We start from the raw sequence: 21842 nt of genomic DNA on the forward strand, positions 1-21842 counted from the left end.
GAGAGAGGATGAAAAAAGTCATTGATATCAAACCAAATATAATTTATTAACACGTCCATAATGGTTAACCAACAAATGACATTGAACGTGCCACCTGAAAACTTGATCACAGCCATGCACAACTGCATGAATAGAACACACTGATGTTTTTTAAATATTAAATACTATTTTATCTTTGCCAAAAACAAAAAAGTCAATGAAAAAGCCAAAGAGCCCCTAAATATAAACTTCAAAAAATTGCAATTAAATCATTTCAATGTGCTATTAACAGCCCCTACACCAAGACTAATTTTTCTAGTTGAGAAGCAAGATTATATTTCAATCCACATTGCCAACATATCTAGTAAAAATGCTACAATATTTGTGGCCATGAGTTCAGTTTTTTAGTTAATATATAAAAAAGTTCAATGCAGAGGGAAAATTTAGATTAGTCTCGCTATCTCAAAATTTGACCTTGTACATTTCCAATGCGCATCCCCAAAGGACTGAAAAACTACCAAGTTTCTACCGTGACTATCACACAGGCGGATACATTGCCAGAGACTGCAAGAATGAATGTAACATTTAAACTACAAAAATTGGAAAGATTGGAGGATATGGACAAGTAGGGATGCAGCATTTACCATCCAGAAAGTAAACCACCGGCAACTATGTGAATAGAGTTACAACATCTCTACGGTATCCTCTGACAATCAAAAGCCTTGGCACATTCTCTACTAATAGATCCATGTACTCCATGTAGAAGTAAGCAGGGTGGTGTACTGGAGGTGGGGGCAGGCTCACCAGCACAACAGCAGCCATTCTAGAGTATCTCAATATCGTTGAATTTAGCTTCAGGGTGGTGTAAAGAAACTTCTCTACCTGTTGCTCGTTCACTACTACAGGTTTCCCATCAGCTATCAGCTTATTCTCATCCCCCTGAGCCGACCTCTTCATCTCAGCTAAGTAGCCAGCAATGCGCTGCTGAGCAGGTGTAAATGATTCCGACCATTCATCTTGTTGAGATCCACCCTCTATCTGAACATCCCAAGATTTCATAGATATTACAATCACTTCAGCCTGCATCCGGAGATCATATAGAAACTTCTTCACATCAGCTTTGAGTTCTTCTGCATCTGAATCCTCCTCTGCAATGCAGAAGACCTGAATCTTGCAATTCTCAAAACTCTTCTTTGTACGAAGGAGCTGGGAAAGAAGCAGCATTAGACCACCATCTCTTACAATCCAATACAAGTCAATGGTTCCATACTGCATTTGATACTCGTTGGGCCACTCATCAAGACCCTTGACAATAACAACTGCTTTGTTTGCAACAATGCAGTCATTGATTATTCCAACAAAGGTGGCTGGTATTTCTTTTAGATTTTCACGACGCCAGATTTCAGGATACCGCATCACCACAATGTTGGGCTTCAGGTTGCCAAGGCCCATAGTCTGGACAATTCCACGAAAACCTTCAGACATATTGGGGGCTACAACTATTTCTGCAACGCCCTCACAGCACTTGTAATCAATGTAGGTGCTTAGTTGCTTACAGGCTGCCTTAGCATCTTCAGCATGTTCATGATAGTCTCCATCTAGTATAGAGACAAATATGGACATCCCACGGCCTTTCTTCTTCATGCAGTTGGCAAAGTCGGCAAGCTTGGGATGGCAGGGAACATTTTCTGGCAGCTTTCCCCATGGCCGGCAGAACACAAGAGGGATTGGGTACCAATTTTTTGGGTGCACTTGGTTAGCTGCAAGTAATATTGAGATATGTCAAACACAATGAAAAGGCATGCATGCACACATAGGTAATGAGAAGAGAGAGAAAAACAAGAAAAAAAAGATGAGACACTAAAAACATATCGTCCAAATTCCTTGTGTTCAAGATGTTTGATAGAAGCAGAACTGACTGTTCATAGCAAATTTCCATAATAGGCCACCAAGCAGAGCACATAATGCTTTCAATATTCACCAGTGAGATGCAATGACTCAAGAACTCTAAATTTGTCATACAACGAATTTAGGACAGACACTACCTCCCAGCGATCGAAGACTGCGAAGAGCTAGTTGAAAATATGCACTCTTGAAGCCATCACCCCAGTCCCCAGCCTTTCCTTTAATGCTGACATAATAATAAATGAGGCTTGCAAGTGCCAGAGACACAACAGTGAACGACCAAGAAATCAAGAACATGATAACTGCAGTAAACCAACGTAGGCAGGTAAGATCCTGAAACAAACACAAACAACTTCCAAGCATGCAGGCATATACAAAAGGACATTAAATGTATAAAAGCACACACCAAGCTTATAGGCACAAAAATATTGAGTACCACAGTTACAGTAAATCTTGAAGATTCTCCCCAAATGGTGCTTGCTTTGAAATCCTAATTAGACCTAAGGCTAGTAAATAGGAATATGAAAATGAACCTGGCATGACCATATTTGTCAAATCGTGATTTGAATCGTTAATAGGAAAGCTCATTTTCTGAATAGTGAATAGTAAGATTCTTAAATGCCATAAATTTATTAAACAAAAACATAGAACAATAATAAAAATACTAAAATAAAGCATCCGTGATTTATGCAATAATATGATTCAAAGTGTTAGTTCAATAAGTAACTACTACCTAGCAGTAACTCACCAACATCTAAGTTCTAAGATTCAAGAAACTCCATGGTTTTAGAATTCAAAAGATTAAATTATAGAACCATGTGTTGAAATAAAAGATAAAAATATACTTTTATAAAATATCTAATGGGTTATATTAAAAAGTACTTATAAGTCTGAATTGAAGCTTCTTTTTCTACAAATCCTTTGTACATCTACAATTTTCTATCGAATTTGCTTTCTCTCTTGCAATTCCTCCATCTTTCTTTCTTTTCTTTTTTTTTCTTTTTTTTTTCCAGAATTCCCTTCTTTCAGATTTGATATTTTCGGGGCAACTAAGTGAATTGTACAAAACACACAACAGGATGATTTCAGATGTGATTCTTGTATAAATCCAATTCATGTGCCCGAGTCAAAATCAAACAAATAGTTCACGTGCAATTCCAAAAACCATGGGCATAACTAATCCCAACTGGACAAGCAAAGCAACTAAATAGGAATAAACTATTAAAGACTTGAGACGCTAATTCCTAGACCTACCATATATCAAAATAACCACAATACTGTTGTTTTGTTGGAATGCGTTCAAATAACAATTTTGCCCCTGCTTACAAAATAATCTATGATTCAAAAACTCTAAACCCCAAACCAACAAATCTACCACAACAACTTATTTCTTGATGAAGAACCATCTAATGCAGCCTTGGGTTTCCAAAGAGAGTTCTTTAAGTATAACATAGCAACTCCATCAATCTCAAGTCTAGCTTCAAGTGTTCATACATGTACATCACCCAAAGCAATCCACTATTAACATGATGAGCATAATATTTCACCGTAATTTAGTGCACCCAAAACATTTACGATTGAACAAAGCCAAAAGCACAGGTCGAGATTGAGGTTGAGGTTCATTTATATGCACATAATCCCAAAGCAATCCATTTTTAATACACATGGGCATTAACCTCACACATTACAGTGATTAGTATGATGTTCCAGAAAATATAGCTGAAATTAACACACTAAAGCATTCCAGCTTTTAACTAATAAAGCCAAAAGGTTGTAACAGAAAGCTTTCTGCATTTCCAAATAGTAGAATGGACATCAGATTTTCAAAAGCATCCGATGAGAGTATTAAACTCAGGCTGGCGAAGAGGACAATACTGCATATTTGTTCTTTTGGGACACTATTAAGAATTCAGAGAGAAGAAGCTATAAGGTGCGGAAATACCACAGTCCTCCATTACTAAGGCCTCTCTAGAGCCTAAAAAATAATACCAGTAGCAAAACAATATGTGATTCTTTTTTCAAAGGGAAAAGTAAGATGCATACCTATGCATAGTGATGCTCCAAGAAGAGAGAGGCTCCAATGGTGAATTTTCCACCGTGGTCGCCAACTGGGAGCATCTAGAAGATCTAGAAGGAAGCAAGACAAGTTCACGCCAGCATAACATAAAAGGTAAAACATAGTTACAGTTGGTGTGATAAGATCTAAATTCCCAATAACGACACACCCAACACAGATAAATGCAGTAAAGAGAGTAGCAATGTGTGGCTCATGTCCATCTGCAACTTTGAAATAGTTAAGAACAGGAAGAATTTCATCATTGGCTATGGCTGCAAGCAGGCGTGGGGCGCCTGTCATGCTTTGAAGAGCAGCACCCAAGGTTGAAAGAATGATACCAACATAGATGATGGCAGGGAAAGGCCAGGCAACAGTAGCTGTAAGTAGCCTGCATAACAAGTACAGTTCAGCAGTAAAACAGAAATAGTGGAGAGTTTTGATGCAGTCCAAATTCTACAACTCAAACCAGCATACTGACCATTATTATTCTCTTCAGCAGAAATGTCCATGATGCCTAATGTATATTCAAAATAAAAAGGAGGCAACAAAGAACCGGGATGAAAGTATCACCAAGTGAAGGAAAAAACTTAAAAAATTCTAAACTTATGGACATGTTGATACCATCCAAAGTGTACATGAGGATCCGATAGTGACTTGCTAATAAAGCTATTGAAGACCCAGGCTACCTAACCTACTTTGAAGGCATTTAGGAATTCCCAAACCATAACCATGCATTGTCATATCATATCTTTCTTTTTCTAGCATGACAAGACATAATCCAGGCATCAGCATATGATTCAAAGTTTTCAAAATCTTCACTTAAAACATGATTTTTTTCCCCACACAATCATTAAATTCAAACAGTATTTCACAATTTTTATTAATCATGCAAGTATGAGATGAAAGAATGAATTTTCATGAAAGGTAACTGAATTAACATTGGTAACCGCATCTTTCTCTATATTTTTACAATATCTCCAATTATATAAATAACTAGAGATTTTATAACAGAGATTAAGTCTACAGAAATAAATTTTGAATAATACAATAATCAGTATGTGTGATAGAAGCCTTAGAACTAGCATAGGCCTGGTAACGCTTTCTATATTTAATGCATCAGACCTAAATAGCTAAAACAAAACTAGGACCAGTAAAACTTTAGAAATCTAACAATGCATTAAGAGCATTTAGTATAAGCATTTATTGTATGTAACACACCAGCAATATAATGAGTCCTAAGTCACAACATAAAGATGCAATCCACAAATTACCTATAGGTGCAAGCCGCTAAACAAAATAAAAACGAAGAGAACAATTACAATCTCATGAGAAAATCCATCATATGAACAAAGAAAACTCTGCTAGTCAATGATATAATTAACAGAAACTAGGTGACAACATTATTCCAGTAGACAGTTAAGTGATGATATATTCATGCAGGTATGCTTTGCTAGGTATTAATATATAACTACAAGGCACTGAAGAAAGATATAACCGATAAGTGGCCTTGCAAATGCCTGGTCACTTGACTAAAAGTTGAATATTGTTAGTTACTAGAGAAGAGGGAAGTTTGTGATCCACAGTTTAAAGCAAATATCGAGGGATTTCATTCCACATTTGAAGAGGGGAAAATGTAAGATGTTCGCAGCAAGTATGAAGGCTACTTGTGTAGAAGGCCATGCAAAATACCTGTCTGTCAAGAGAGTATCTCTACTTGCAAGTGCTCCAAAGAATAACACAGACACTAGATATAGTGCAGTGGTTGCAAGAGTTGCAGCCAATGTACCGATGGGAATTGAACGTTGTGTGTCTTTAAGTGAGGCTGATCTATTAGAGCCCGCCATAATTCCTGTTACAGCAGGGAAAAATAGGCCAACCAATGCACTGAAAGAAATTAAGGGAAAAAATGAGAAAAGGCATAAAAAAATTCGTCTCATCCCTTTTTCAAGAAAATGCATTTCCATGCTTTAAAGGAATGTGTTGTTAACACGCTAGAATTGTAACCGATAGAAGTGTTTTTGGTAAGGGCCCGAGGCATAGTATTGTCTATCTGAGACATGAAAACCATGAAAAATTCAACTTCATTTAACAACCATTAGCAAGATAACTGATTGAAATGCTTACAGCTATACACGATTGCATAAAGCCCAACAGTTCCAGTGATGGTAATTAAAAAGAGAATGGTGTGTGCCTTGGAAGGGTATGGCAGAAAAGCAAAGTGTATCATGCTTGAAGGTAATTCCAAGAACTTTAAAATCCATTAACTAGGGAAACTAAGATGATATAAATTAGATATTCGCAACTGCTGGACCATTAGGCGTTTGTTCATTATTCTTTTTTCTAGTGATGACATAAACTGTGTTTGGTTACCTGAAGATGAAAAAAAAAGGTATAAAGTAGAAGAATCAAGTCTACCAGCTTATGCTCCATGGTTATGGAGCTCCAAATTAGTTTTCCATTCTACATTCCTTGAAATGTACAAGGAATAAGCATATTTCTTTCCAAACAATTTACAAAAATCTCTCATTCAAATTCAATTGCAAGTGTTCCCAACAGAAAACAGAGTTTAGATTGCTAAACCAAAGGAAAGAAACATCTTCCGGCAACTTTATTCAACAGTTAGAATTTATATATACCACAGTATTCTGGTATTACAATAAAACGGGAAGTGCATCACTTAATAATATTGCAATCAGATCCATTTATGTTATTAACTTCAACAATCAACAAATACTATGAGATTGAAAATTCTTGTCGTAGCTTACTTGAAATTCCAGTAGACCTTTCCTTCAGGATCAGGTATGCCAGCATTATTAGTAAATTGATAATCTGAACTCCAGTTTTCTTTAAAACTTTCCAAACTCAAGCCCGTGATTCCATCTGTTAAAATCATGGAAAGAGAAGATTTAGTTTTATTTCTCCACCAACCAAAAAGAAAGAACAAGGAATAAGAGTGAAAGCAAGACCATGAAAACATCAATCACACATACATTTACAATTAAAGTTGACAGTTATTAGCATATAGGTTAAGGTCAAAAGTGAATCCTGATGTACCAATCAAAGAAATTGTTTGCCTTGAGCTTAAATTAGCAAGGTAACTTGGCTACACTATGCTTTATGCATAGATGCATGTGGATAGTCAAATTAGATTGAGTTCTAATGTCACCAACAATTCAACAGACATCCAAAGCCACCAACCTATAAAGCTCAACACTAATAATGTTCATCATGGAAGTCCAAACAATACTGTTAAAGTCAGAATGAATGGTTCACTGTTTATTCATTGACTAAATGTATCTAAATAATAATAAATTAAAAGAAAAACACATAAAACATGAAGAAGAATGAAGACTCAATAAACATAAGCAGCTAGATCTAAGAGAAAAAATGGACCAAAAGCGTTCAAACAATGACAAGAAGAGGCTAGATGATAGCAATCTCCAACGCTTTGACAATGCAGCACTAACCATTGACAAAGATCCTGTACAACTGACTTATACCAGATACAAAGATATGCAAATGAAAACTCCTTGTCTTCACAGACATAGGTAAACCCCAAAGTAGGAGTAAGAAAGATACAATAGGATGATTAATTAAAAACATTTGAAGTGAGTTAACCAATAATGTACAATGCCGTCTAAATTGATTTATGAGATGCACAGCTGAACAGGGAACATATGTTTTCAACTTCACAGATGCTGCAAATCTCTGTAGGCGAGGCAAAATCGATTTATCTCGTGAAAAGACAAAAAAATACATCCAAAAGATGGACAACTAAAAGTTGTGAAACATCCCAGCAAAACCAAACCCTTTAATGAACCAAAAATACATTGTGCTAGTCACAGAGCTGATAACAATAGAATTCAATTTCCTCCTTATGAAAGATGCACTTAAGATCTAAAGCTCTATCTCAGCCCATCACCTTCAATAATTATCAAGTGTATTCATCTATAGACAGATAGTTCTAAATCAAAGGTTTTAATGTCAGAACACAATTTTAAGTTCAGGATTCATAGTTATCAGAACTGAGCTAGATAGTGAAGCTGCCAAGGTACCAGGTCACTAATTGAATTCGTGAATCAGATAAAACCCACAAGTAAATTTGCAAATTTATTTATATGTTATCCATAATAATTACTAACCAAGGGTGGCAAAAGCCAACCCAAATCTATCTATTTTAAAGGGGCATGGGTCATAAAAGTGTCAATTTAAACGGATCACTAATGGATTGTCGCAAAAATATTCTAAGATAAATGGGATGGATGGGGTTGGGTAAGGGTCACCCATCTGACCCATTGACAGATATAGCTCAATTTAAAAGCCTTCAACATCAGCCAATTCTGCTTCCATGAGGGACTTCAATGAAGCAACATTGGGGAATTTCCCGTTCATCATATTGACCGACCCCATCAAATTTCATAGCTGGTCATTTGATTTGAGAGGGAAAACAAAATTTTTACTAATTTTCATTTAGCCCCTGAATTTTTGAAAAACTTATTTAATTTATTTTTCCAACAAATAAGTTCTTATTTGAAAGCTTTTATACTAAATATATTTTAGTCCCTTAATTAAAATTTTCTTTTGCAATCAAGTCCCTGCACATCAAACAGTAAAATTGGTCAAACAATTTAAATGGGTTGATGGCTAGGTTAAGTGGGTTTAAGCGGGTGTAGGTATCCATTGAAAAAATAAATGGGTCATAAAAGGGTATGCGCAGAACATTGCCCATACCTATTTTCACCTAGCTCATGTCCACCCATTTGCCACCTCTATTACTAACTCAAATAATATTTATATTTAAAACATGGCATATAATATTATCAAATTTACTTTCAAGAATAATTAAAAATATTAACAGAGAAGTATTGCTAAGTTGAAAACAAAATACTTAGAAAACAAATTGCTTCACTAGGTCGCCTGGTTGGTTCACTAGTCTGTCTGCCCAAACAAATTTTGTTTCTCATTAGGTTTTTGTCTGTAACAGTTCAATTCAAAATTCAAAATACTTTACGCTACGATCATGAACATGGCAAGTCTTTTTTCTGATCCTGATAGTTAATAATGTAGCCATCAAAACTAAATTGTAAAAGACAACCGTGAATTGAAAAAACTACAGTAGTAGCTAATTATTTTCCTCCAGAGTTAGAATGGATCAGGGTGTAGTCTAAAAAACACCACGTATGTACTCATCAACATTAAATTTGGTCAAGGATTTGGAACATGTACTCCAAAACATCATTCCAATGCCAGACTTCTATCGTATTTAAATGCTCAATGCATCACCCAGAGTAGCTATGACAAGTAATAGGCAAACATTACCAAGAAAGAAGAAGAAGAACTTAACAACTTAATACTCACCGGCAGGGTAATCCTTCTTCGCCAAAAATATCCCAATAAATATGCAGAACAACGAGAACAAAACAGGAATGAGAAAAGCAGGTGCAACTCGATTGATCATCTTCACACCACCAAACACGATAAAGCAAATGACAATTGTCACAACAATCCCATAAATTTGCAGATCATGTGAACTTGGACTTTGTATGGGATGTGCAACTTCCGTTCCATTAAATGTTGTTATAGCCTCTACAGGGAAAACATGAACAGCCAAAGATATAAATTATCAGTGTTCTTTAACATTTTGAGATGGTAAGGTTAGATTCATGCTAACAGCTACCAATCATGTCTAATATCAGCAGAAAACTCTGAATCTTTACCTCTGAATAGCCCAGCAGCAGGAACGGCATTTAAAAAGGTTTCTACAGCTCCCAACACATAGCTAAAACAATAAGTAGAAGCAAATGAAAAGAATGATGTCAACACAAATACTTAGCATATACAAATAGGCTATAAAGATAATAAAACTAATGGGAACCTCAAGTCCTAGAACATTGTCTAGGTCATTAACCATACATGACATGGTGGCATTAGATAAGGGACAAGAAATACTCACAGAGCTCCAGCAACTGCATTCCCAAGGAAGAAACATAATCCAATACTCACTCCAATCTCAGGACCAAGGGCACGACCAATGAGATAATATGGGCCCCCACCCTATATACAAGGTTCATGCAACAAGTGACTTGCTTAAAAAACCATTCCAAAATTGAACTTGTCATCAGAAGATAACAACTATAAGAAACTGAAAATGAGAAAAAATCTGCTGTGGTCATCAATCTTATAGAGCATCTAGCGTGAGTTAGTAAGGAATAATACACCCAGCAAACCACTACAAACAGCAGAGACTCATTTAGAAGTGCAGACATGGCATCAGAAAAATCCAAGCACAGATAACTGTACCAAGAAAATAATTTGGAATCAAGAATCAACCAACCCAAGGAAGATATTTAGCTTAATTTCTTACTCCTGCATCAGGATGCCATAACACAGATATCAGTCATGCCTAGAAGAATTTTAAAGATTAACTAAGTTACTGATTAAAATAGTTATTCATTATTGAATTTCTTAATCACAGTGACAACTATATAGAGTTCGTAGAGAATTAAGAATTAGAGAAACAAACAAATGTCAGCCTGTGACAAGAAACAAGCATGTAATCTAAGCACGCTTGAAATGAAATAAGCAAACAACATGCTTAACAAACTGTAACTCAAGAAGTGTTGTTGATGCAATCAACAAGAGAGAGGCTTAGAAATTATTTTCATTTAAATTTAAATCCCAAATAGTTTATATTTCTTGTAATTCTAGTCAATTGAAGAATACTATTTAGTTTAGAACTATTGGTGCTTTGATGCCTATAAAAGGAGCATATTTTCAGTGTAATTGGGAATATTTTGATAATGCGATTATGAGTATTTTGGTTTTGTTTGAGAGCTGCAGCCTTGAGTGTTTTGTTCTATTTTCTCCATGTACTATTTTCTTCTTCTCTTTCTTATTGCCTACCTACTGCACTATCAGGTAGGTAATATTTACAGCCTTAATTCAAATACTAAATTCTACTAAAACAATCCCCTAATCATCCATAAATCCACATTTATGAAACCTTAACTCACCAAATCCCTTGTGGGACATGATGACAAAGTTGTCCTGTTGTTAAAAGATTGGGAGAATCAAGGCGTGTATTTTTTTAATAGAATGCATGATGAGTTGCATGGAAAGATTTCTAAGACATAAAGAGAAGATAGAAAAGTACAATGATAATTAATTTTCTCTATTAGCTCAAATGCTAGAGCAAAGGACAAAAAATTGTCATGGACCCCAGTTGAGGAAAAATGTTGTAGATAGAGAGGGAAAAGAAAGAAAGGCAAGAGAGAGAGAGAGAGAGAATGTATAAAGCAACTGAATAAATAGAGGAAAGATTTCTTTTGAGGCATGGGTTTGTGCCTTTGGATCCACATCACAGTGAAGTTGCATCACCGAGTTAAATAAAAGCATTGGCCTTAGCATTCATGCCTTGTGCCTCAAGCATGCCTAAGACATCCTTTTAACACATGCCTAAGGCATGGTTTTAACAACACTGATCCCAACAAAGTAGCAAAATTCTTGAACTTTTCCCATATTTCTCAATTGGGGAAAATGCTAAAAAGAACCTTTTAGTTTGGACTATCTACATTTGAGTGACCAATTTTCAAATTTGAGCTTGTGCTTTCCTCTCGCAGCATTTACCCCTTTAACTATTAATTAAATCGAAGGGACAATTGTATTATCAGTCCTCAAAACTTCTTAGATAGATGTAACTTTTCTAAGAAATCCTACTCCTCTAATTTCTAACAATTTATTAGAATGTTATCAAATATGCTATACCAAACACTTTTACACATGAAAATATACCCTACATTTTATGTACTAATCATTATCATGATTCATCTATTCAAGTGTAACTAAAAATATATAAAACCATGAAATAGACTACTCTTTATTATTATTAAAAATAAATAAAACTATCCAAGACCAATGAAAAAACAGTACATGGTTGATAAAAATAAAATAAAAAACAAAAAAAAAACATAATAAATATTTAAGTTCTGTGTTTCATATTGATTCAGGAACCATGTCAGGTCAGCAAAGGGATAGCATTACATAAATTTGGTCCATTTTTTTTTTAAAAAAAATGAAGGATTGCGACTCAATTACCTAAATAAAAAAAATAAAAAGATGGGATGATTATAGGCAATCATATCAGCAACTTGAATTGAAAAAACAAAAAAGCAGGTGCTAAAGGAGGGAAACCACATGCCTCTGAAGAATCAAGATTCAAAGCTCGGTCATTGCAGAGCAAATTGGAAAAATCACAAGATCATCCTTTGCATTCTTCCCCTTCTCAATTTTACCCATATTTTGAACAAACCAACTAAACTATAAATTTATCATTTTAACTTGAAACTAAATGCTATTTCTATCTCAAATATTTTTCTAACAGCTTTGATCAACATAAAGTGTTTGACAAAGGGGTATTCATTGTTTGATTACTCAAACCATGATCCAAACCATGCAACAATCTGAATTTCTATTCAATATGAATTTTCAATTCGAACTTTCACAAACCTATACTGAACCACATTAAAACAGCGTAACTGGTTTTATTGTTTGAGTTACCAATTAATCTATTTATGAACTCCTCCATTTCAAAGAGTTTGTTAAATTTTCCATTTTGGGATGGTACAAAATTGTTTCCATTGTGACCCACTTCAGTTCATAGACCCCAGCAACACCATTTTTCCTTTTCTTTTCCTTCATTTTTGCCAATATCTCCTCCTCTTTTCCCCGAAAACCAGTACACCAAGGGTTATCCTTCACCATCACTCCTCCCATTGGCAGTAGCCACAGTCCTCAACATTCAAACCCTTCACCACGCCCTCCTGCCATGATTTTTCAACCTCCAAAGCTCCAAAAAAGCAACTGCCATCAACAGCAAGAAAAGATAAAGGAACAACTACAAGTTACGATAGAAAGCTCGTTCTCCAAACATTTGCTATGGTATAACAATAGGTTCTCCAAACATTTGCTATGGTATAACAATAGATTCTCGCTTCAGGGGTTGAGGAATTTTATAGAAAAAAATGTGCATTTATTGAACACAATGTTTGAAGTGTGGTTTTGGCAAAGAAACCCATGGATCAGGCTAAGCATTTGGTCCTTTGTTTCTGTACAAAAAAATGTTTGGTTAAGATTTTGTTTTAAGCATGAAATACCCATGTCTGTTCTTTTAATCTTTGGATACCAAAATGAGATAAGATGGTTATTGCATGCTTAGTTTTGAAATGTTGGTTAAGTCTCTTTTTATGTTTTACTTGAATATGGATTGAGCTTGATCCTTTAATACCTGGAAAAATAAAAGAATTCTAGGCAAGTTCATGAATGGTTGCTTTAATCTTTAAAACATGAAACTTTCTTCTTGGATTTGTTTGTGGATTAGGCCTTCAAGGCCTTTTGTTTTTTCAAGAGTAAACTTGGGTTGTTTTGTTAAGCCCATTGGCTTTTTTGGATAAGGCTTCAATTCCTTTTCTTTTAAGCCCATTCAATTTCTTCAGACAAAGCTTGTGTTGGCTTCTGGTCAGGTTAGAAAGCCCAATACATTTGATCGGGCTAAACCTTTAAGGTCTAAAATCTATCAAGGAAAAAATGCATTTTACTTTATTAAGACGTGTAAGGCAAACACACCCTTAAAGCAAATTTTAAGCTTGTATTTTTTAGTTATAGGCATGTTTGTGCGTGTTTGGCAAACACACCATAACTTAATTTTCACACCCTTTATTTTCTTTTTTTTCTTGTGTTTTGCAAAATACACTCTAGTTTAATTTTAATTATTTTTCAAATTTTTGAAGGACTATTTCACAATTAATTTTGGGCCTTTTAAATCACTTTTTTCCATTTTTTATTTAATATTTAAAATTGTGAATTTATACATGAGACGCTTTTTCAGTATTATATAAACCAGTTTTTTGTGTAAAAAAATAGAGAAACAACAAAAATCAATATTTCAAAATATACATTTATGTTTTACAAAATGAACATGGCCAAGTTTCTCAAAAAAATCATGTTTGCATTTTTAATAAAAATACAAAAATATGACAAAAAGGCATTGCATGATTTAGCACACCAAAAAATATAAAAAAAAAATGGATTTTATATTTTGTATGCATCATGGATTTAATAACAAGTTTATTAAAACCAAGAGGACTTGATCTAAATTTCAAAAACACCAAAAATTCAATTTATTTATTTTTAATATAAAGAGTTAAGAACTTATATGTAAGATGTATTCCCGATATTAAAAAAACAATGCAAAAAATATATTTTGTCTTTAGAATAGCTAGGCTTGACTCATAAAGTCATGGTTCACTCTTCTAAGATGAACCTGCTTTAACCATTAGACAGCTCAATGGTTAGAAAAACATAACAAAACTTTAGTAATAATCAAACAAATGAGTTATGCAGCTATCATAGGTAGGGTGTACCAGGAGTGATATTGTTTTTCCTATAAACAACAAATCCCATTATCCAGACTCTGAAAATCATTTAAGATTTCTAATGATCAGAATACTAGGTAGCAGCTTTGATTTTTTGTAAACCATAAAAACACAAGAATTCTTTATTCTTTCCACACCACTCAAAATCTTGTTCCAAAAAGATGATCACCACGATGTTACACAAGTGTGATAATCCTTATGCCAAGCCACCTCCAATAAAGTGTTATAGATGCAATCAGGAAGGGCATACATCCAATGTATGTCCTTAGAGAAGACCTGTGATCATGAGGATGAAGAGTGTAAAGAAGGTCATTGTATCTGAAGGAGTGCTGTGAACCTGATAGTAAAGGTGAGTATTAGGATGATAATTGATCGTGGGGATGAAGAGTGTAAAGAAGGTCATTGTATCTGGAGGAGTGTTGTGAACCTGATAGTGAGGATGAGTATGAGGATGATAATGGTCAAGCATATATGGCAAGATAATTATTGTTCATACCAAAAGCTAACGATGAGACAACACACCAATAATTTTTTTACTTTATTCTTGATAGCATTAGCTATGAGAATATTATTGGTAGGGAAATCACTATTAAATTGGGTTTGAATATTGAAAAACATCCAAAATCTTACACTATAGGTTGGATTAAAAAGGTACCAACAATAGCAGTAACTGAAAGATGTGAAATTCCTTTTTTCCATAGACAACTATATAAGGATGAAGTTTATTGTGATGTAGTTGAGATGAATGCTTGTAACTTGTTTGGTAGGCTATGGTAGCATAATGTAAATGCATGACATGGGGACATGAAAGCATTTATAGGTTTGTTAAGGATGGGATTAATTTTCCTTTGATGCCTCTAGAGAGGAATTCTCAGCCAAAAGCCCAAAAGGCTGGAGGAAAGGCATTCCTTACTATTACCTAATCTTTGTCAGAAATTGAAACAAATTTAAAAGAAACAAAGGAAATGCATGCTTTAATTGTGAAATTCTTGCTAAGTTGACAAGGCAGTTGAGGTCACTAAAGTTGATAAGTCTCTATTGCAAGAGTTTCAAGAAGCTATTCCAGATGAGTTACGTGTGATACTCACACCATATTGACTTGATACCAGGGGCTAGTCTTCCAAATTTACCTCATTATAGAATGAGCCCAAAAAAAGGAGAGATCTTAAGGGAGAAAATAGAAGAATTGCTAAATAAAGAGATGATTCAAGAGAGCTTAAATCCATGTGTTGTCCCTGCTTTACTGACACCAAAGGATGGTAGTTGGCATATGTGTGTTGATAGTCATGTCATTAATAAAATCACTGTGTGATATCGGTTTTCAATTCCATGTTTAAACAACATGCTAAATCAATTGTGTGGTGCAGCAGTCTTTTAGAAGATTGACTTGAAAAGTAAGGTACCATCAAATTCGAATAGGGGATAAGTGGCTTCCAAGACAAGGGATGGGTTATATGATTAGTTAGTCATGTCGTTTAGGTTAATGAATGCACTGAGTACATTCATGAGGCTGATGAATCAGATTTTGGAATCTTTCATTAATAAATTCGTTGTGATTTATTTTAATGATATCCTTGTTTTTTGTCATAATGAAACAGATCATAATGAGCACTTAAAGAGTGTTCTAGAGTTGTTGCTTATATCATATTAAGCACTTAAGGAATGTACTAGAGATGTTGCTTATAAACAAGCTATATGTAAATCTGAAGAAATGTAGCTTCATGGCCAGCAAGCTATTATTCTTGGGTTTTGTAGCAAGAGCTGATAGAGTTGAAGTCAATAAGGAGAAAGTGAGGGCAATATGTGATTGGCCCATGCCCAAGACAGTTAATGATGTGCAGAGCTGTCATGGCTGGGCTACTTTTTCTAGAAGATATATTCAAGATTTTAGTAGTATTATGGCACTAATCATCAAATGTTAGAAGGAAAGTTTAAATGGGTTGAGGAAGAATAAAGTTTTGCCTTAATAAAAGAGAAGTTACGCAATGCTCCAGTGCTTGCTTTACCCAACTTTAACAACTTGTTTGGGGTTAAATGTGATGCTTGTGGAGTAGGTATTGGAGGAGTTCTTTCCCAAGAGAAATACCCTATAGCCTTTTCCAGTGAAAAGCTAAATGAAACTCGAAGTGGACTACCTATGATAAAGAACTCTATGATGTGGCAAGGGCTTTGAAAGTTTGGAAGCATTATTTGATTAATAGAGATTATCTTGTATTCAAATCATGAAACTCTTAAGTCTCTGAATAATCATGAACAAATCAATCTGGATATGATGGCTAGGTGGATTACATTCCTTCAGAAGTTCAATTTCAGTTTGAAGCACAAAGCAGGAGTTCAGAACAAAGTGGTTAATGTATTAAGTAGGCAAGTTGCCCTACTATTCACTTTTCATAGCGAGATTATGGGTTTTGGGTGTATGAATGAGCTATAGGGTGAAAATGTTGATTTTCAAAAGATATGGTATAAGTGTTCCAATGGTTGGGTTGATTGAGATTTTCGTATACATGATGGTTATTTATTGAAAGGTAATCAATTGTGTATATCTCGCACATCCCTAGGCAAGAAATTGATTCGAGACTTGCATGGCGAATTAAAGGGTTATGGAGGAAGAGATAAAAGAGTATCAGCTTTAGAAGATAAGTATTGTTGGCCTCAGCTCAAGTATGATGCCAACAAATTTTTTCAACATTCTTTTACTTGTCAATCAGCTAAGGGGCAATCATAAAAAATTGGCTTATACATGTCTCTACCTATACCTGAACATATCTGGAAAGATATTTCCATGGATTTTTTGTTAGGTCTTCTACGAACTCAATGAGGAATGGATTCTATTTTTGTTGTTGTAGATAAATATTCAAAGATGACACACTTTATACCTTGTAAGAAAACTATGGATGCGGTTAGTGTGGCTAGGCTACTTTTCAGGGAGATAGTGAGGTTACATGGTGTTCCAAAATCCATCACGTATTATAGAGATATCAGGTTCCTTAGTCATTTTTGGCTAACTTTATGGAAGATGTTAACTACTCTTTGAAGTTTAGTAGTGTTGCTCATTCACAAACTGATGGCCAAACAAAATCTCTAAACAGAACTTCAAGTAATCTGATTTGCAGCATTTATGGAGACAAGCCTATACAGCAGGATGTTACATTGACTCAGGCAGAATTTGCTTACAACAGTTCCAAGCATAGTGTTGCTGGCAAGACACCATTTGAAATTGTGTACATGAAGCCTAGGTTTCACAAGTCAACAAAGAATAATTTGGCTGAATAGGTGCAAATTGTGCATCAAGAGATCAGGAGAAAACAAGAAGAAACAACTACTAGAAATAAGCATGCATCAGACAAGCTAGGTGGGTTAAATTGTTTCAAGGAGACATGGTCATGGTTTTCATGCATAAGGAGAGGTTTTCAGTAGGCACCTATAATAAACTAAAGATGAGGAAATCTGGTTCGTACAAGGTGCTGAAAAAAATCAATGGCAATGCTTATATTATTAGTTTTTCTGTTAGCATAGGCATATCAAAAACCTTCAATGTTGCTGATCTTTACGACTATTTTCCAAATATTGAACTCAACTCGAGGACAAGTTTTTCTAAAGTGGGGGTCTCCGGATGCAACGTATAGCGAAGATAAAACTAGGGTTCTCAAGCTCTAAAGTTACAAACCAAATTGTAGAGAAAATTCTATGGTATTTTTATTGATTCTGAATAATAGTATTGATCTCCATAAAATAAACTAGGCATCTCTATTTATATTGTATTAAAATCCTTTATAAAAAATGATTCCTAATTAAAATTTACATAATTAATAGAATTCATCTAGTATTAGAATTCCTAAATAGTAAAATACTAATTAAATTAAAAGTCTTAAGTTAAGTATGAAACAAATAATTAAAATCTAAAATTAATTAGGAAATTAATTAAAATAGAAAAACAGTAACTTCATGCTTTAATTTGGACCATAAATTCTTGGGATAATTGTTCTACACCAAAATTGTTCAGAAAGAATCCTCAAATGAACCAAATAAATTAAAAATCACAACATTACCATGCTTCTCTTGACCAAAAAAGTATTAGACAACTAACATCAACCCTTGTGGTGGAAGCACATTTAGGGTGGTCATGCAATATCCAGTAGGTGCAAAGTACCACCATAAGGAAATAGAAAAAAAAAAGGGTAAATTAAAACAGTATCTCTCTTTTAGTAAGATCCAGGGTAATTTTTTCAAAAATAAGTACCGATTAGAACTAATTTATTAATCATGTTTTCACTTATGTCCCTAATATGCTCAATCTAAGAGCTAAAGAGCTATCATTGAAAATCGATCCCATATTCTCATTGAGAAAGAATTATTTAACATTTAACAAGCCGTTAAGCTGGCGTAGAAAAAGGCTGTGAAAAATAGCCTTGTAGATACTAAACCCCAACAATACTTTATCCAAAACATAAGTAAGAACTGATTTAATAATGTCGTAACTGATACTTACCTTCATTGCACCATTAGTTGCAATAGCGCTCAGTGAAATCCCGGTTAGGAAAGTACACAAACCACAAAATGCTACCAGCACCAGAGATTCACCTATGCCAGCCATGCCAACAATCCTGCAATTTTTACAAAAACAGAAAGCAATCAAAAACTATTGTATGAGAAAGCATTGGCATGAAATTAAATGTGCATCATCAACATCCAGTCAGTACTGAATGGAGAGAAGGGGAGGATGTAATCAACATCATTTAGTACAACAAGATTCAGATCATAGGAAGGAAGTAGGACCAGCAATTTGTTTTGCATATCACAGCTGTTCCTAAAAAGAATACTTTTCATTTGGTTATATAAACCCCATTCAGAATACCCTTTGATGTATGATTTCTGGCACAAGTCAATGTAAAGCCAAAACTTTATGAAATTTTTTTGTCTCTTGTCTGCCCTTTCCCCATCTTACCTTTACAAGCATCTAGCCAATTTCAAAACTGATTATTCTAGATTTACATTTTATACATAGTTGTGAATTTAAGTCTCTTTACACATTTTTTTCCTTCCCAATAACAAAAATGTAACTGACAGATTATCTATTTAAAAATAGTTGACAGAGTTTTTGAAAAAATTAACAAACTTTAAGGCTTTAAAAAAACACTAACTATATCAAAGGCCAGCAAGCCATTAATAAACCAAACCTGAATGCCAATTTATTTTCCTTTACCTCAAGCTTGATTACAACTCAACATGTCCATATAAAATTAAAACCTTCAAGAATCTAAATACAACACAACTTATAAATGTCCATGTTATAGGTAAATTGAATTTTACAATCAGCTCCAGGTTCACGAGAGGACATCATAGTCCTTTATTCAATTGACAGTTAGACCACAACTTATAAAGAAGAAATGGAAAATATGGGTATATCCAAAAATGAGAACTCAGAGCTCTCAATTTGTTATCACTTTTAAATAGCGTTATTAGCATGTCCAATAAACGGGTAGTTCAAGAGAAAAAAACGAGACATTAGTTGAATGATTTATTGCTATTAAAAGACAATTCAACCATATTTCTCAAAGAAACTTGTATGTTGAATACATATGAGAGAGAGAGAGAGAGAAAGAGTGAGAGAGAGAGAGAGAGAGATGTGATTAAATACAGCACTTTGTGAAATTAAAAAGTATTCGACTGGATAGATTTCTCCTTCGAATTTCAAAACTTCATTGCTATCAATTAAAAGCAAGAAACAAGGTGGATGTACATATCTGCACAGACCCTATAATCACTCACATTAAAACAAAATGCAGGTGCGGATAAAGGGAAGCTAAAAGGAAGCATCACGCGAGATAGTTACCAAGAAAACCGAATATAGTAGATAATTCCGAGTATGTTTTGCAAGCATGGGACGAAAACACCCATCATCGTTCCCAGTTTAAGATCATTATGCTGCATTGATGTATCAATAAAGAAATAAAGCATAAATAGTGGATGAAAACTAGTAGTGAGAAATTGCTAAAAAGAAAGGGAGCAGTAGCAAATACCCCTGGGCGATCTCGATCAAAGTTGACAGGAGCATCCTCACCATCCCCCCTGGGACTAGAAGGTGCGGCAACTTGCTCCCCTGTCATACTGGAAAAGCAAGTCATTCAACAATAATGTCGATAGATGTTCAACAATAAAGGAATGAACGAGTTAAGTACCTCTTAAGACCAAGAATGTTGACGAGGGAATCAAAACCAAACAATTCCAATCTGTGCTCTTTTTCTGAACCATTTGTATTATCATTCATACGATCGGAATTCGTGTTTGTTTTTTCTTGGGAAGAAGATCCGGGAGGAACGGAGGACATCTCAAGGACGGCGGGATCGTGAGCCACCACAGGCCTGTATTTGCGACCACTCTGCTTCGTGTGGAATTCGTCTTCTGACCCACCGCTTTCAATATCTCCGTTGTCCATTTCGTTTTGGCTTTCCAAGATCTAATCTTAGTCTGCAAGTATATTTGTAGGTATTATACACTATCTACAGCTACTACAGATCCAATTCCAAACTGAAATGGTAGATCTCTCCAAAAATGCATACGATTGATACAAAACAGTTCTAGAGAGAGAAAAGAAATAAAGCAACGTAATTGAAAAGTAATCAGAGGAAGATTTTGCTCTCCATGGACTTTGGTCTACATATCAAAATAAGGGAAGACAGATTCAGCCCCGAAAGCCAATTGTTTTCGTTATGCTTGGAAGTGTTTCCTCGTCTATTTATTTTGAAAAAAATATATATATATTATTATAATATATATATATATATATATATAAAGACACCCACAACTCAATACAAACTAAAAAATTATTATTTGAAATATTAAAAATGAGATAATTTGATTTGACAGGAATAAGCGTTCCACAAGTGAAATAAATAAATTAATGTATTTCATTATCAATATCAAATAAGAAATGAAAATAAAAAAAAGGGATGTAATTTTATTTATATGAAAAAATAATGTATATCATCTTATACTCTTTGTAGTTGTAAGTAAATTATTGTTTATCTTGTCAATCAAATTAAATTTTTTAATGTTAAAAAAATATTTAATTATTATTAATATGTTTATGAGATCAAGATTATTTTATATAAAATAAAAAGATTATAAAATTTTAATTTCAATATATTAAATATTGAATGTTGAGATTAAGATTAAAAAAAAAACTAAATTTATAATACTAGGATAAATTTTGACACGACTAAAAGATTGATGTCTTCTCCCAAGTATAGGAGTCTCGAAATAATAAATAACCAAACAAGACCGGAGTTGAACCACAAGAAGGTTAATTCTACAAATTATAAACAACAACAAGGAAAATAATAATAGTAGCAATAATAATAATAGCAATAATAATACTAGTAGTAGTAGTAGTAGTAGTAGTAGTAGTAGTAGTAGTAGTAGTAGTAGTAGTAGTAGTAGTAGTAGTAGTAGTAGTAGTAGTAGTAGTAGTA

At 34.3% G+C, this 21842-nt stretch overlaps 1 protein-coding gene and 1 long non-coding RNA gene across 3 annotated transcripts; one reads left to right on the plus strand and one right to left on the minus strand.

The window, feature by feature from the left end:
* Positions 1-360: 360 nt before the first annotated feature.
* Positions 361-21096, minus strand: LOC105116726 (cation-chloride cotransporter 1-like). 2 transcript variants are annotated; one of them, XM_011014181.1, is made up of 13 exons: positions 20550-21096; positions 20391-20478; positions 20204-20295; positions 18860-18974; positions 9894-9994; positions 9658-9719; positions 9299-9526; positions 6706-6820; positions 5630-5824; positions 3928-4328; positions 2025-2186; positions 624-1739; positions 361-543 (listed from the first exon to the last, which is right to left on the minus strand). In XM_011014181.1, exons 1-12 carry the CDS (start codon positions 20804-20806, stop codon positions 649-651), a joined length of 2907 nt encoding a protein of 968 aa, XP_011012483.1. In that variant the 5' UTR covers positions 20807-21096; the 3' UTR covers positions 361-543; positions 624-648. The 2 variants fall into 2 exon arrangements, with proteins under 2 accessions (XP_011012483.1, XP_011012482.1); XM_011014180.1 differs by having other exon boundaries at positions 361-1739.
* On the plus strand, positions 12803-12951 carry LOC105116725 (uncharacterized). Its single transcript, XR_840582.1, has 2 exons — positions 12803-12856; positions 12890-12951. It is a non-coding gene; the product is annotated as an uncharacterized LOC105116725 (long non-coding RNA).
* Positions 21097-21842: the final 746 nt, after the last annotated feature.

Source organism: Populus euphratica, unplaced genomic scaffold, assembly GCF_000495115.2.
Source record: "Populus euphratica unplaced genomic scaffold, PopEup_1.0 scaffold1032.1, whole genome shotgun sequence".
In the NCBI taxonomy this organism is placed as follows: domain Eukaryota; kingdom Viridiplantae; phylum Streptophyta; class Magnoliopsida; order Malpighiales; family Salicaceae; genus Populus; species Populus euphratica.

Bases quoted from the DNA above. Each gene is read 5' to 3' on its own strand.
- LOC105116726 (XM_011014181.1), bottom strand. From the start codon at position 20,806: ATGGACAACGGAGATATTGAAAGCGGTGGGTCAGAAGACGAATTCCAC. The intron at 18,975-20,203 runs GTAACTATCTCG...TAAAAATTGCAG, and splicing joins TACTATATTCGGTTTTCTTG to GATTGTTGGCATGGCTGGCA. The intron at 5,825-6,705 runs GTAAGCTACGAC...AATTTCTTTCAG, and splicing joins AAGGTCTACTGGAATTTCAA to TGCATTGGTTGGCCTATTTT.